At 42.3% G+C, this 16,540-nt stretch overlaps 1 protein-coding gene across 1 annotated transcript in view; it reads left to right on the forward strand.

The window, feature by feature from the left end:
* Positions 1 to 14,941, forward strand: part of pea15 (proliferation and apoptosis adaptor protein 15) — a 54,458-nt gene extending 39,517 nt beyond the window's left edge. The window contains exons 2-4 of the mRNA XM_008279713.1: positions 6,620 to 6,794; positions 6,898 to 7,053; positions 9,553 to 14,941. Of these exons, the coding sequence (XP_008277935.1) occupies positions 6,623 to 6,794; positions 6,898 to 7,053; positions 9,553 to 9,617 (393 nt within the window). The 5' untranslated portion in view covers positions 6,620 to 6,622 and the 3' untranslated portion in view covers positions 9,618 to 14,941. The remainder of the gene's footprint in view (positions 1 to 6,619; positions 6,795 to 6,897; positions 7,054 to 9,552) is intronic.
* The last annotated feature ends 1,599 nt before the right edge of the window (positions 14,942 to 16,540 follow it).

Raw genomic sequence — 16,540 nt, forward strand, 5'->3', positions numbered from 1 at the left:
ATTGAACAGTCTGATATGGGGGTGATAGGTGTTTCCTAAAGTGTTTATAGCTTTAACTAGAGAAGGTCAAGTATAACCCTGTGAAAACTTTTGTGCCAAAAGTTGTTTAAGCTCCGCCAAAGCCTGCAAAAACAGATAAAAAACTAATTTTAAACTAACCAAGAACTTCTCATTTTCCAAATATTGATGGAGTTCAGTCGACAACGACACAAATATCCTCATGTTTATTTCTTGTTTTCGTTTTAAGCTGCTTTCAGAGCTTTTGAACGATTCAATATAACGCAAAATTGTATACAGTGAATAAGCTGTTTGACTCTTTGATTATTATTTCAGTGACAAGTCTTTCGCTTTGTCACACACACATACACACACACACACACACACACACACACACACACACACACACACACACACACACACACACACAGAGGCAGCAGCAGAAACAGAGGAACGAGCAGACAAAAGCATGTTTGTGTTCATGAGAATGTGAAGCACAGTGGGTCTCTATGTATGGCAGCAGTGTCAGGCTCGTCCCAGAGAGACCGGGGAGGAGGAGGGGGGATGTGTAGTCGGAGGGGATTTCACAGACTCCTTTCCTTAGAGCATGACTACAATATTGCAGATACTTTTGGAAAAAAATGCCTCGTTCTTGCTCCCACATTTCGCTTCACAAAATATTGATGCACGTCGTCGAGCACTTGCAGAGAAGCAGCAGGTCGGCAGCGAATAGGTTTTCTGTGTCGCTCAGGTTCCTCCACGATTACTTATTTTGTCATAGTCAGCCATACAATAGGAGCGGCCGGCGTATTCATCGGCGCCCGTTGTCAGGCAACAGTGAGCCTCAGCGCTGCTGTTATCCTCAGCTAACATTGTTCAGTTACAGGCTGCAAATAAAGCGATATTAAACTGTGATTTTTCTACATTCATCCAGCAGCAGACAGACACGACACTGATATCGCATAGACTGTGTAATAAAAAATACTGATTTCTACAAAGTACAGGCCCTTAATGGTTCTTAAAGCAGCAAATCGAACACATTCCTGCTTTTAAAACAGCAAAAGATTAATGAATCATCTAAACAGCTGCAGCATCCTGCTTATCAGTTCATGGATTATTTGTGTCAGTTCAGTTTTTTTGTACTTACAGGACTGTGGAAAAGTTTTAAAGGTGTTTTGAGCAGACTTAAAAATACGACTGTGACCAGCAGCAAACCGAGAAATCCTAAATCAGGCTTTTTTTTAATTTTATTTTTCAAAATGGCAGAAATGAGCAACATAAAAGTAAAATAGGTGAGTCCAAGCTGGAATTTGAAAGAGAAAAAAACTATTTAGGGAAGGATAAGAAGTTTTAAAACATCAACATGAGTGGATTTTCTTTTTTGAAGCATGGTCAAGTGCATGTGTTCAATAGAAGCATCCTTAATTCACGGTTGGGAAAGAGTTAAAGGCAGCAGGGAGCGGGAGCGCCGTGAAGGAGGTGGTGGGACAGAACGACTAAATGTAGCCACTCCATCCATTGTTGTGGGGTTTTTTTTTTCCCCCCTTTCTCCTTTAAAAGTACACAAAAGCAGCGCCAGTCCATTGTGGTGCAAAACAGAGAGCAGGCAGGGCGACCTGGGTCGAGAGAGGAGGCTCACGCACACACACACACACACACGCACACACACACACACACACACACACACACACACTCATTCTTTCAATCAGCTTCTCTACGTGATAGACACAATTCACAAGCTCATGATTCGACACGTATGAGCACACACACATGCAAACGTGCACACAATTCACAAACCTGCAGTTGGACACACACACACACACACACACACACACACACACACACACACACACACACACACACACACAGACCCTGGTTGTATTGGGTGGCGTTAAGGTGCACATCCCTGCTCTCTCCCACGCACAGCTTTGTGTTGATTGAGCAAGTTGTTCTGGTTGGAGAGGAGATGAATGTGACATTTAAGACTGAAATAACACACACTCTCTCACACACACACACACACACACACACGCGCGCATGTAGTAAAAGCGCTCTGTCATCGTTGTGCTCTCGCCCCGAGGCTGAGATCGTGGTTCAGACAAACCAAGCCAAATGCCACCATTAGCCATTAGAGCACAGACAAACAAATCTGACCTTAAATCAGCCTGTGGGACGCTCACGTTAGCCGTCACGTTAGCCGTCACGTTAGCCGTCACGTCCTGCACGTCACACGCTGATGTAAAGAATCCCTCACTCTTTATCAGTGCAGCACCTGTTCATCCAGTCACAGCATTTAATTTTTATTCAAAAGTAACTAGATTTATGAATGAATAAGTGGAAGTTTTTTATTTTTCCCCCCATTACTGTTGTCTGTCATCTTTTCAGGGAGGAATGATCACAAGCTCAAAGTCTGAGCTATAAAGCATCCCATCCATATGCCCCTGTGAGAGAGCAAAGACGATTAAGTGGCGATAGTGTGGCTGCACAGGGGGATGCTGGTGCTACAGTGTCTGAGGCTCCACAGTGAATAGGGGCCCTCTGGTGGCAGCAGCAGGCAGCAGCGGCGCCGTTATATAGGTCACAGCACTCATCGCTGAGCTCTTCTGGGCTTTCTGTACGGCGTGTTTATCTGTGATGAGACTGAGGGGATCAGAGGCAGACGGAGCTTCGTGCCAGTGCCCATGATGCACTGCACAGAGCGGCAGCTTCTCGCCAGCTGCATGGATGCCAGAGAGCGAGGGGGGGGGTGTTGGGCTGCTGCATGTGACAGACAAAGAGATCAAATGAACAGTAAAGGTTTAAAAGCACGTTTATGTCCAAGGACGCTTGTGCGGGATGGATGGAAGGGATCTGCTGCAAACTGTCGCTGCTGAAGTGTCCCCGAGCAGGACGCCAACGAGCTCATGTGCAGCTGTTTTTTGGTGACCTTAATCATCTCCACAAAGCTAATCTGCTGCCTCGTTAAACTCACGAAGGGCTGCGAAACTCTCACCACCACTCTGGAAATCCTGAGGCGAGCATTTGATTGGTTGGAACCATCACATCCCATTGTCTCAGACCCTCTTCCTAACAACTTTTACCCTTCTGGCTTCTGTCACCGCATCGTTTCATAACTAGTCGTACCAAATAAATACCTGCCGACCAGTCTCTTAGTCAGTCGGTAGAAGAATGATCTGCTGCTTTGGTCAAACTTTGATGCCAAATGGTGAGAAAAGTGCCAAAAACTCGATTTAAAAAGTGCTTCTTTTTAAAAAAAAAATCGATGGTAATCTGAGTAGCTTTGGGTTGTGGACTGTTGGTTCCAATGAACGAGACGTTTGTCGCCTTCAACAACAAGTTGTGTGGGCCTTTTGCGCTATCTTTTACCATTCCTTAGACGAAGTAATTAATTAATTAATTAAATAATTAAATAATGAATCAGCAAATTGATATAAATAAATTAGTAGCTGCAGCACAAAACTGCTTATTCCGTCAAATGTGGGGGAAATATTTAAAATTCTCGTGTTGGACCCACAGGGCGCCAAGAAAACCAGCTCAGTGGTGGATCTATAATCACAATCCGAGCAGTTGTTTCCTCCAAACGCTTCACGCTCGTCTCTGCAGCAATGCAAACACATAAAAGCCCGTTTCAGTAGCTTGACCCAAATATTTTAATAACCAAGATACGAGCTGTGAAAACCTGCGTCGTGATGCATCTTCTCTGCTTCTTCTAAACTGACACAGCTGAGCCGAGCAGACGGCTTCACAACATGTCTGAATCACTGTGTCTGTTTTTCTGTCTCTGTTTCACTCTGGGTTTTCTTTTTTTTTTTCCTCATTGGCTGCCTACTTCTGAACAGCGACCCTCATGCCAACACACACACACTCCTACACACTCTCACACACACACACACACACACACACACAGACCAGCGCTCCATCTTTGTGCGGAGAGTCTTGACAACAGCCTGATCTTTAACCACTGCATGCCTGTGCGCTGAATCTTTCAACCGCTGCTCCCCGTTCAGGTCTGAACACTCAGCCTGCACGGTTAAAGGCTTTTTGTTTGTCTTTCAAACTGTGCTGAGGGGAAACGAAGACGTGATCCGTGGTCACAGATGATGTAGAGCAAAGGATTGAGTTTGAATGTTTTGATCTTTGGGGACGATGCTAGTTTGAGCGTGTGTTCTGAATATGCAAAAATATAAACGAGTATATGCACTAAATATACATTATTATACATCTATTGTATGTTGTTGCACATCAAAAAGCTCTGATTTTGCTCCACAGTGAGTTGCAGGAATATCTTTGGACGTTTTCCACGACTGACCGAATTCTAAATATGTGTATGACGTGAATATTTCCTATTTTTCAGGTCTGAAAGTGCACAAACTGTTCATATAAAATGATCCCAGCTAGCTAAACTCTAAGTCACACATTTGGTTGCTGAATATCCTGCGCGCGGTGCCGACTACTTAAACTTTTGAACTCGGAGCTGTTTCTGGGAATATTTGCTCCTGGCACGTTTCTACTCACCGTGGGCGCATTTCTCACCGCAGTGTAAAGTCCTGCACCTCTATGGAAACAGCACAGCCGTGGCAGGAAGTACAGAGAACTCAGAAAATGTCTTTTGTGCAACATGACAAACAGAAAATGCAAAAAAGCTTGAAAAGTAATAAATACAAGTTAAGAAAATGTAAAAACACGGAGTCAACATTTACCAACAGCTCCGGGTGCAGGAGGAAATCGTGGCTCTGCATACTTTCTATTTGACTTCGTACGTTTTGAGTTTGTTTCTGTTCTTGCTTCCTCTTTGCTCTGCAGTTCAGCCGAAACATTTTTGTAACATGACTGCCGGGCATGGCTGAGTCAGTCATCCCGTCCCGGTTGGGCCGAGCAGCGCAGGCCGCTTTGTTTTTACAGAATCTTCTTTTGTTTGTGGTGAGATTTTAAATGAGACCTGAAAGATGAAGTGATTTTAATAGATTTAATCGGTTAGATAAGGTTTGTGACCCAACAGCTCATCCCAGACGAGTGGTTTAAGGACTCTCACTGATAAATGATGTGAATTTGGATTTTTAAAAAATTAATTTCATTCTGTTTGAAAGCCACGAGCAGGTTTTGGGGTTCAGATGGGTTAAAACACAGCAGGGTTCCTGAACACCTCTCTGTGTGGAAGTGTTTTCATTTTTAAGAGCTAGACCAGGCATTGTTGTGGCACTAAAACCTCCCTCTGTGGTCCTGTAAACCGAGGCTGCCTCCGCTCTCATTGGTTTTCATTTTAAAATGCATAACTCCCTCTATTCTTCACATCCAAACTACTTTTTATTACTTCTAAAACAGCGACTTTTGAAAATGTAGCTGACCCAGAGTTCAGAGGCTTCAAATAAAAACGTGTTGGTGAGGATAAAGCTGATCAATAATGTAAACATGGGTGATTAAAAAGACACCATTTTTGCTCAGAAACAGTTTTCCTCTGTGGTTTCAGCAGAGGGAGACAGAGAGCTGTGGAAGTTTGCACAACTGATTTGATGAAAAGCAGCTAATTACTGAGTCTTTTCTCTCTTTTGCACACATTTGACTGCCGGAGTCCTTTTGCAGGATACTTCCTGATATATGTGGACAGTAGAGAACACTGGTGTTATTCTATATTTATCCACATGTGCACACATTTCATCAAAAGTAGAAATCCAGCTTCCTTAAACACGTCTCTCAGTACTTTCCTACTTCCCTGCCGTGTTTTTTCTTTAAAGATGTTTCTTGAAACAGCTGGCAGTTTTTATCTCATGTTACTCAAACAGGAGTACATATGCATATAATTTGGCAACCTAGTGAATATTCACAGCAGCAAGATGTTGCACGTGGGATCGATCCAGAATGAATCACAATGCCCATGTGTTGAGAGAACATGCTACCCACTGCAAAAATGTTACTCACTGATGTGTGTTTTAATTGTATTTGGACAACAGCGCAGCCTCGTTTAGATTCAGAATGAATCAGTTTGGTTTTGTGATGGCAGTTGTTGACAATAAGGATTTCTAGATTATTAGTCTCTTATTCTATCAGATTTAGCAAAATGAATACGACTATAAACAACAGCTGTGTGACTGATTGGAGTCAGCCGGATAGAATCTGTCAGAACTCTGAACATTTTCCTGTTCGTACAGGGACCAATGGAAATATGAAAATACAGAAAGTCTCCCTGTAGCATGTCTTGCTGTGATACATGGTGTAACTGTAGCGCCGGCGGGGTTCACAAGCTTCAAGGTTCAAGCCAGTGCTACGTCCTATTTTGTCTTGTTATGTCCCTGCAGTCAATCTCTCTTTTTTTTAGCTTTCTGTTAAAAACAAAACCTGCCAACAAATTTACTTCCAACAGGAGAAGTTTAGCTCTCTGCTCCATCCCACTCTGACGGTATGCTTTGGTCATTAGCTCACATTTTCTGCCTGTTTTCCGTCGTGGAGTCTGGGAAGTAGGTGGGCTGCTGCACTCGGAGCAATTTAACAACATTAGGACGGTTTCAGTCGCCGTCCTCTCCTCCTCCTCCTCCCCTGTAGCTTCTGTTACCTCGCTCTGATGTCTTGTTAAACATAATTTGTATTCCGCCTATCTAACCGATTTCTCTTCTGTGCCTGTGAACAGACCATGGCGGAGTACAGCTCTCTGCTCAGCGACCTGTCTGAAAACATCACCAACGAGGACTTGGAGCAGCTCAAGTCGGCCTGCAAGGAAGACATCCCTGAGGACCAGAGCAACAACATCACCTCCTCCAAGGAGTGGTTCAGCTACCTGGAGAAGAACGACAAGCTGGCTCAGGGTGAGAGGCGCTCATTAGGTCACACAGGTTACGCTTTCTCTTTTATTTTTGCTGTGTCCCTTCTTAAAATGAGCTCAAAGTCACAACACCACCTCCCATGCAGATAACCTGTCATACATCGAGCACATCTTTGAGATCTCACGGCGACCGGACCTGCTGACGAGGGTCATCGAGTACCGCACCACCGTTCTCAAGATTTCTGAGGACGACGAGATCGACACCAAGCTCACGCGCATCCCCTCGGCCAAGAAGTACAAAGGTACCGCACTCTGCGTAGAACACACAGGGTTAAATTTATGGTCACGAACACCTTAAAGACGTTGCTTTGATCGGCCTCCTGGTCTGTCAGATCCAGTCAAGTGTTGCCCTCTAGTGGCGAAACAAAAAACGACCCGTCAGGACTCATTCAATGCAATATTTAGATGTTCTGCATTTACAAAAGGGTGCAAATTAGGTTTTTGGGTTTATTGCTTTACATGAATAAAACTCTACAGCTGTAATTTCCCAGTCTTTAATGACATCACCACTAAAGCCTGGAGTCTGAGGCCAGTATCAACATGTGAGAGTTAAAATACTGATGAGGATCTCGTCGCTACTGATTTATTCCTTCATCCCCTAATTCTTCTAAATGTAGAAAGTTGACTTTCAGTATGCGTTCTAAACACTGAGGAGGTTAATCTGATTGTCTGAAATAATCAAGAACGTGACCAGAGGCAGACGAGTTTTAAGCGAAAGGCCAATAAAATGCTCCTTCTCCTTCTCTGCTCTGTTTGCAGCTCAGTTTGGCTCACAGGGGAAATTCAGCTTCAGTCGAGTTAGTGCGACATAAAACACAGCAGCGGTGGGCAACTAAAAACCATCGATTCCTCTGCGATTAGAAGTCATTAAAAGCTTGTTTAACTCTGAGCTCAGCCACTTCTTGTCCTCACTGCTCGCTCTATCTCTAACCTTTATGGAACACAGTCTGAAACAACACTTTCCTTTTACTCAGTGATGCCTTTATTCTACGACATCGTATTAATATGTGCTGCTTTGTTTGTCTCCTGCTGCTGTTTTAACGCTGCTCGTGTGCCGTCCTTGCGTTTTATCTTTCCAACTCTGGAGAGCACTTTGAGCGCATGAGAAGCACTTCATGGATATCATAATTATGAATCCAAAGACCACAAAGTGTAAATACAAGCACACGACATCATAGCCAATCTGAGAAAAAGACTCCTGTCACACTGATACTGTGACAGTGGATGATTTTATCAGACAAAAAAGAAGAAATTGGAAGAAAGTTTGTGTTTTGCGTACTGGGGACCTGCACATTTGACAAATACAAACAGTCAACATGCTGAGGAGGTGGAAATATGTCGCCCTTTTCCTGCAATTTGCACCTTCTCATGTAGTTACTCAATGCAAAACGTGAACCGACTGAATCCTGAGCAGCTTCTGGGAGTTTTCTGCTTCTGTTTTACTGGCTGTGGGCTCGTTTTTGGAAACAACACGACCACGACTCGAAGGAAGGAGAATTCAAAATGTGTGTTTATGATGCCGTGAATAATTGGAAAAAGAAAAACATCTGGGATCAACACGTGCAGCAGTCTTCTGACAAAGATTGCGGCTGTACATACGATAGATGTTTTACTGTGTAGACTTTTAAATTGTTTCTGTACTTTAACTAATACCTGCTCTGTGCAAACACAACCAGCAGGCTGCCAAAAAGTGATTGTTGGTCACAGCTGAGTCCCAAATGTCTTTCTGATTGAACTGACAAATTATTATTATTTTTAACAGAGTATGGTTGCTGCAAATGGTAGGTTTTTTTTTAAATGTTTAAATGAGACATGATTTTGATGAAATTTTTGATTAATTTCCCAAAGGTTTCCTAAAAGCACATGACAAACGAGTAGTTCAAGGAATGTTATGTTCACACTTTCAGGCTGTGATAGCTGTGCACAAGCGTGATTAGGTTCATTTTGATTATAAGGTTTTTTTTTTATCAGACAGCGACTATTTTCAGATAGGAGCTGTTTTTACCTTTGACATGTTTCGACTTCAGGCTTCCTCAGAAACATCATCTGACGTCTGTGGTGACGTGTCTTTACCAGCTGATGGTTTCCTGGAGGCGTGACCCGCCTGACAACCTGTCAGATTTGCCCGACGGGCCTCACCTCCTGCTGCTAGGTGGTCTCATGTCCATGCGGTCCCATGTGTGGGACGGCATGGATGCCTCCTCATCACGGTTCATGGTGTCTTTGGCTCGCCTCCTAAAAAATACTCATTGTCTGATACAAAAAGAAACCTTCTGGCTGTGCACAAGCCTTTCAAACTAGCATGTGGTGTTCACAGGATTAAACTGACCACTCACAGAAAAAAGGCCCAAAATCACTTGTTTTTGTTTCAAATACTACTTTTCATTTCGACTGCTTCACCAGTTGAAGCTGGAGGGAAGGTTGCAGAAGAATGAACCAATAAAACGTTTATTATACATGTGGGCTAAACACTGATGGGTTTAGCCATGTGACCATTAAACCTGTCAAAAGTGGGGTTTGATTATTTTTTTTTATGGGTTCTAACTTTCTTTAACACCAGATATTTTGAGCTGTTTACATAATAAATAGACTTTGAATAGCCAAAGAAGCTAAAATGGGTTTTACATTCTGGCCTTTGCTTGTTGGTTGTTTCTTATGATATCTCTCTTTCTGTCTCTCTCTCTCTCCCCCACCCCAAATCCACCCCTGGGGCAACAAAACAAACAAAAAACCCCACAAAGACATCATCCGCCAGCCCTCTGAAGATGAGATCATCAAACTGGCCCCGCCCCCTAAGAAAGTGTGAAGTCACTGTGGCCACTCCTGATCTTTGCACCTTGATTTCTTCACTCCTGGCACTCCAATCAACCGACCACCCATTCCTGACCGACCCCGTCACTCCCCCGCCTCACCCCTCTCACACACACACACTCACCCACCCCCCCACCACCCCCACCCCCACAGTCAGCCACCTACAAAGCAACCAATCAGATCGTAGCGATGCAGCATCTTCCCGAGCTGAGGGGAGGTGGGAGGAAAAAAGACATTACGAGAAGAAATGTGGAGACGGACCGACAGTTTGTGTGTGAAGAGAGAGAGAGAGAGCCAAAGTCTACCCTCGATTCAGAGTGGGTCAGTTCAGAATGAGTGTCGTCTGTGATACTGTGTTTATGCAAGCATCCGTGTGTGTGTGTGTGTGTGTGTGTGTGTGTGTGTGTGTGTGTGTCAGTCAAGGTTGTCCAATTCTAAACAACATCCACGTGTGAGGAAGCAGGAACTCTCAACCCTGCCTCCACACTGAACAGCAGAATGAAACGGCAAAGTTTTGTGTTTTCAGAAATTCTGAAAAAAAAAAAAAGCTCATTAAGATGTGTACAGTGACACATAACTACGACTAACAAAATCCAATAGTGCTTCAGTGTCTCTTCTTTTTCACTCACCTTGAACGTGCAAAATAGCCAAAATATCCAAACTAATCATCTGCAAACTATTAAACGACTATCTGGACATGAAACTAAACCATGTAAATAGGTGTTTTACATTATCAAACTATTTTAAAAGCTGCATCTGAAGTTATTAAACATGTAGAATAAAGAGATTCAGCTAATTAAATCTGACACGTATTTCTCCGAGTCATTCCTGTGACGGAGCTCGTTCAGACGTCCGGCCGTGCTTTTAATGTGAAAGGAACAGTCCTGACACTCGTGTCAGTCTGTTAGCGGAAGGCTAGCGTTAGCATAAAGACTGGAGACTGGGGTGAAAGCGTAGTCGAGCGCAGTCTCTCTTTGTGCATTAATGAGATCCTGTAGAGATTCTGTGGCTTCCTCCCAAAATCCCCAAAACGTGCACCAAAGGTTCACTGGTGTTTCCCATTTGGCCTCAATGTGACCTTCTGCAGGATGAAACCGGTGCGACTGATGGATGTATGGATCCCGTCGCCCCTCTTTCTAGTCTTTATTCAAACACACTGCTTCATATTTATTTTTTCATCTAAAAAAAAAAGTTCCCCAAATGTCTACTTTAAATCTCATATAGTTAATAATTATAGTTGAGGAAACAGGACGGAGGGTCCACGTGGAGTCCTTTGACTCTCACATAGATGATTATATCGTGTTTCAAGAGCAAAACTATTTTAGTGGGAGAAATTTAATGTTGATTTTCATAGAGAGAAAAAAAAAGCCAATATTTGCCTTTAGCTAATAGTCAAGAGTTATTTAGAAAACATATTTAGAAGCTCTAACAGGTGTTCATGTCCGTAGGTTTATCACGGGGACCAGTTAGCCTGGACGTCTTTTGTATGAGCTGGTTAGAGATGTAAATACACAAATAATATATATATATTATTAAAAACAAATAAACTATAGTTGAAATAATATATTGACCTGCAGTTTGTGCTCCACTGAGACACTCTGACCTTCCACTGTATGTGCAAACTGTCGCCCTAATTTTTGTCTAATCTGAAACTTTTCTCTGTGAACAAATTGACACGAAAAACAAACTCTGAACTAGAATATGTCGGATGTGTGAAGCTATCGTGTTAAAAGAAGACCACTAAACTTAAAATAATACATATATACATATATATAACCCTGTTGTTGCCATTTCATTTGTTGCACAGATAATAACTGACCATCATGTGGTTTGTCTCTGAATGAACGACACATAAATGCCTCTAGGGGGACAAAAAACAAGATCAAAGTGCCGGATGGTAGAAAATACGACAATAAAAGACATCCTTTAATAAACTGTACATAACGCAGATTGTGACGATGATCTCTAATGCACACGACGGCTCATAACCTGCTGACTATGCCATTCCCGCCATGCACCAACACAATAGCTAGCAAGACTGTTGAAACTAAACTATAATAATTGCTCTTTTGAACACTGTGTATCTTTACTCCCCGCGACGAAGCCTTAGCAAGACTTTGTGTTTACCCCGAAATTTTCTTTCAGAACTGTGAGAGATTGTCGCGCGTGAAGCTCAATCGAATCGGCTCTCGCTTTTCAGGAGAGCGACGCTACGTTTATCCAGAAATCTGCTGAGGACTTGAGTGTTTGGCGTGTGCAGGATGTCCGTGGTCCGTTTCCGCACCTGTCTGTGTTGTCCTCAGAGCTGTAGGGTCCAACAAACACCAGGCAACCGCATAGAAATCTACGACTAGTTAGTGAAGCCGCCCTGCTCCCTCCCCCTCACCACCACCACGCTCCACTCCCACCCCAGTGCCAATGAGCAAGACTTTGATTTCGATCACAGTTTTCGTGATCTGTTGTTTTGTTTTCTTTTGTATTGCTCGACGTTATATGGTAGTGTTGGACTGATTTGTACCCTATGCATTTATGTCTGTAGGAAAACTCTGCACTGTAACATATCCTCCCAACAAACCACCCAATCTAAAGAAATCAGCTCTTTAATTGTGACAAGTCAGGGTGTTCGACAAGATCCTTGTGTTCTTGAGTCCAGTTTGCATGTGCTGGATGGGGTGGCACCGGATAGGAGGAACTGAAAGTGTGCCATTTCAGGAAAGACAAAAAAAAAGAAAAAAAGTGCTCGTTAATTGTTTGAAACTGGGGAAAAACTTTGTTTGACCAACTATACTGTACACCTTATGTTCTGCTCTTGTGCAAGCAAAGTCTTAACTTTAAATATTCCTTTAACGCCTGCGATTGTACGGCGAGGTCTGCAAACACTGGACACCTTCTTTGCATCCAATCAATCAAGGCCAGATCAAACCTTTTGTAGTACTGTTAAAGGAACAGTCCGCTCTTAAATACTTTAACACTGTTTTTCTATCAGCCTGCTCTTCAGGTTTTAACCATCCACTGTCCACCAAACTGGAATATGTCAACACGTACAGGAGAATTGGTTCACATGTTCATGGTCGCCAGGGGATGAACCCTGATGACGCTGGCAAATCCCCGACTTTCAGCCTTTGGAGTGAAATATCTCCGATGGATCGCCATGAAATTTGAGCCTCGCGGCTCCCTCAGGATGAATTGTAATAACTTCGGTGACTCCTCTTACTTTTCATTTAATGAAAAACGAAGACATTCCCATCAACCTCCGCTCGACTTTTTGTTTAGCACAAATTAGCAAATATGAGTAATGCTAAGCTAACTAATTGTTTCTGCTATTTTTCCACAATAATCCACCAGTGTTCTGCCCTGTACAACTAAAGACAAAGGGCTTCTTCTGAACTCAGTCTTTTTGTAGAATTGCACTAAATTTACAGGGAGAAGCTCATTCCTGTTCCTGACGAGCCTCCATCACTCTCTGACATGTAAATCTGGTTTCTGGGGGTCGGGCTCAGAGAAAACTAGAAACATCTTGATATATGCACTGGTCTCTTCAGACAGATTCTACACAACAGTGTCAAAGTATTTCTGGGAGGGTTTTTCCTCAGTGTCCAGACGCGTCCACACTCGGCCAGACCCCAAGTGAAGCGGTGGCTGCCCTCCTCTAGCTTTAGCCTGATGGACACAAAGCGGGACCGCTGCATCCATCACAGAGCTGAACCACAGCTTTTTGTCAGGCAAAAGGAGGCAGTTGTACTTACTGCTATGACCTGCGGGTAATGGTCTTTCCCACTGTTAAAGGGATGCGATTATTGGCCACCCATGTTGGATTGCCACCCACCGATTCCCATGAAGAGCTTTGGTCATTCTCCAAACCAAAAGCTTTTTCTTTGCAGATCTTCGCACTGTTGTACAAAATACGAGCGAGGGAGGACCGGGGCCATGCGCTTTTCTTTTTATTTGAAGTGTGTTTTGAATAGCAGCTTGTGAAGTTAGATGTATGTGACCAGGTGACTTTTTTGTTTTCTTAGTTGGCCTCACATTAGCAGCGGTGTGGTAGTTTGTAGTTTGAAAGTAGTAGTTTAACAAAAATCCAACCGTTTTAGATGCTTAAGTTAAAACATTTCAAGTTAGGGTGTTCACCGTCAGCGTTAGAAAACTGGCCGTGCTTTGCCCTTTTTGTTTTCCTTTTCCTGCTTATTCGTCTCCTTCCATGTGGCACAGCTCCTTGGACTTCGTTGCGAGGCAGATTATACGTTTGGCTTAGCTCAGCTTTTTCCTCTGTAGCCATTGGCACATAATATATCAACATATCAGTCACAAATGATGTCAAATTTGGATTTCCATGTACCAAGTACATATCAACTTAGTAAATGCTGCAAAAGTATAAGCCTGCTACAGTACATCCGTATTTATGGTGAGTACATAATTCTAACCAGATGAAGTAGGTGATGAAGAGGCAGACGCTGTGTGAAGGTATTCAGCAAGTGATGTTAACAGTCAATTAAATTCATTCAAACAAGTAACATTTCCCTTAAGGACAAGACTGTGTTTTTTTGTTTTTGTTTTTTTTTTCATTTTATTAGGTTGTAAATATGTATTTTGAATATGTATCACTGTGTTTGTTTTTAAATTGATTAATTTATTTAATGCCTATATATTGTTGTTTCTACGCATCCTGATTTCGTTTTTACAAACTGGAAACAAATCAAGGGGATGAAAACATTGTGCTTAGTTGACCATGCATCAACACTTTTCTAATACATGTTATTCTCTTCATTTATTGTTTTTGGCTGTTTCGGCTTCGGGTGATGGTTTTTACAAAAAAAAAACAACAACAACAAAAAAAGGTGATATTCATTTAACTGTATTTACTGATATGTAACATATTCTGTTTTACTGTGTTGTGTTTGATCAGACGTGTCGTGGTCACTGCTTGTAAAAAAACGATTTTATTCAGAGAGTTTCCAAATCATGACAAAAGATAAGAAGCAGTCACAAATCGTCAATCTGCCATTTCGTTCGTAAGAGACGTGTCGTCACTTGCATGTTGCACCAAGAGCAGGAGGTTACAGGTGTTGTGTCGGTGCATGTACAAATTCAACAAGTGTTGACGCCTAATTTATGGAAGACGATGACAGAAAAGAAATAGACTTTAATTTTCTGTGACTTTTTTTTTTTTTTTAAAACCAGAATGTCTATTTTCTAATTATACTGATGGAAAAAATGTGTAAACAGGCAACTGACAACCGGAACAATAAGCAGTCACAATAATTTCTGTGGAGAGCGAAAGTGTTCGATATTGAACACATTAATGCGTAATTATAAAATCAATACTGAATAAACTGACTATAATATTCACAAAGAAAAGTCAACAATTTAGCCGGTTAGCTCGTTAGCTTTAGCAAAACAATGTCAGAGTATTGGGAACTAGCTGTTCTAAGCAGATTATAGACTAACTAACCTTTAATATAGTTTAACCAGGGTACATGTGCAGCCTAACCAGCGAGCCGATGAGCTAAAGATCAGTCTGTGGTGGGTCGAACCAACGGGATCTAGCTAATGCTGCTAATTAACTTTACTCGTTAGCGAGCTAAGCAGGTAGCATGTGCAGCCTTGATAAGCTAAATAAAAGAAGGCTGCGGTGGTGTTTATTTCCAGCTTGTAGTCGGTTCAGTCACAATTCCTTTAGCAAAGTTTTTGCTCGAGTTAAAACGGGGTAAGCAGATAAATCCTGTGGCGGGTAATAGACTGAAGATTAGCTTAACCCTCTGAACCCAGACCAGGAGAGACATGGTGGCTCTATATATCATAGATATTTTTTATCGTTAAACAGCCCAGTTAAGTGGAATCATCCTTGAGTTTTTATCCCAAGACTGTTGGTTGGAGACGAGAATACAGTCAATCTGATGAGATATCACGATTTGAAGCTTCAAGTTCGCCCAAGTTTGATTTAAGGGCCATTGGAAAGTTGAAAATCCCATTTTTTATTTGTTTTTGTACTTTCCTGCTCTGATAGATTCTGTAATTTTTGATTTTTTTTAAAAACAAACCTGCCTGTTGTTCAGAGGGTTAAGTAAACATCCCAATAATGAAAGCAAATAAAACTTTGATAACTAGGAATTGACGTCCTATAATATTAAGGCTGACCTTGTAGTTATTTCTTGAATTACTTTACCGTTTATTGGTGCATGTTTTCTATATTTTACGCAGTGTTTTCGGATCATTTTCCAATCTCATCATGCACTGTTCTGTATCTGTTCAATATTTAACACTTGAGGCTCCATACTTTTGCTGTGTTTGAAGTGTTAGTGAGTGGTTGAAGGGCAAATGGGTGACGTGATAGAATGAGAAGGTAAATAAATGAGTGCTGGTTAGAGTAGTGGGGAATAGTGTTTGAGGTTCGTAGCTGTTAAAGGAAGAGATGTGAGCAAAACGTGTAGATTTATCCTGTAGGAAGCAGCGTCCACGTCTAGTTTCATCCTTTTGAATGTGTCGGGACGTTTACGAGAATGCTGTACAATGTCGAGACGCATTTATGATGAGGTGTGTCCAAGTCGGAAATGCTGAATGTTTGGTCGGTCGCATCACAGAGTTGTGCAGCAGCGGTTTCTGTTTTCCTTCTAACTGCCACCGGAGGAGCGACGCTGAGCCTGGCGTTCCTCCAGCTTTCTAACCACCTGTTCTCTCGCGCTGCACAGCAACAACAGTTTTTTTTCTTTTCATTGTGACAGATAAAGTTTACATTTCTTCTTGCACATAAAAGCAAGCTCTCACACCGTAGGGAAAAGTGCCAACTTGATTTAGTTGCAAACTGCTGGCGTGAATGAACTTGAAATCATGACGTGCTTGACGTTTAGCAATATTTTCCTGATGTTTGTGGTGAACAATCCTGATTTGAGACGGTCACATTAATGTCTGTGGCTAGATCAG

This window comes from Stegastes partitus, unplaced genomic scaffold, assembly GCF_000690725.1.
Source record: "Stegastes partitus isolate 25-593 unplaced genomic scaffold, Stegastes_partitus-1.0.2 Scaffold168, whole genome shotgun sequence".
NCBI lineage: Eukaryota > Metazoa > Chordata > Actinopteri > Pomacentridae > Stegastes > Stegastes partitus.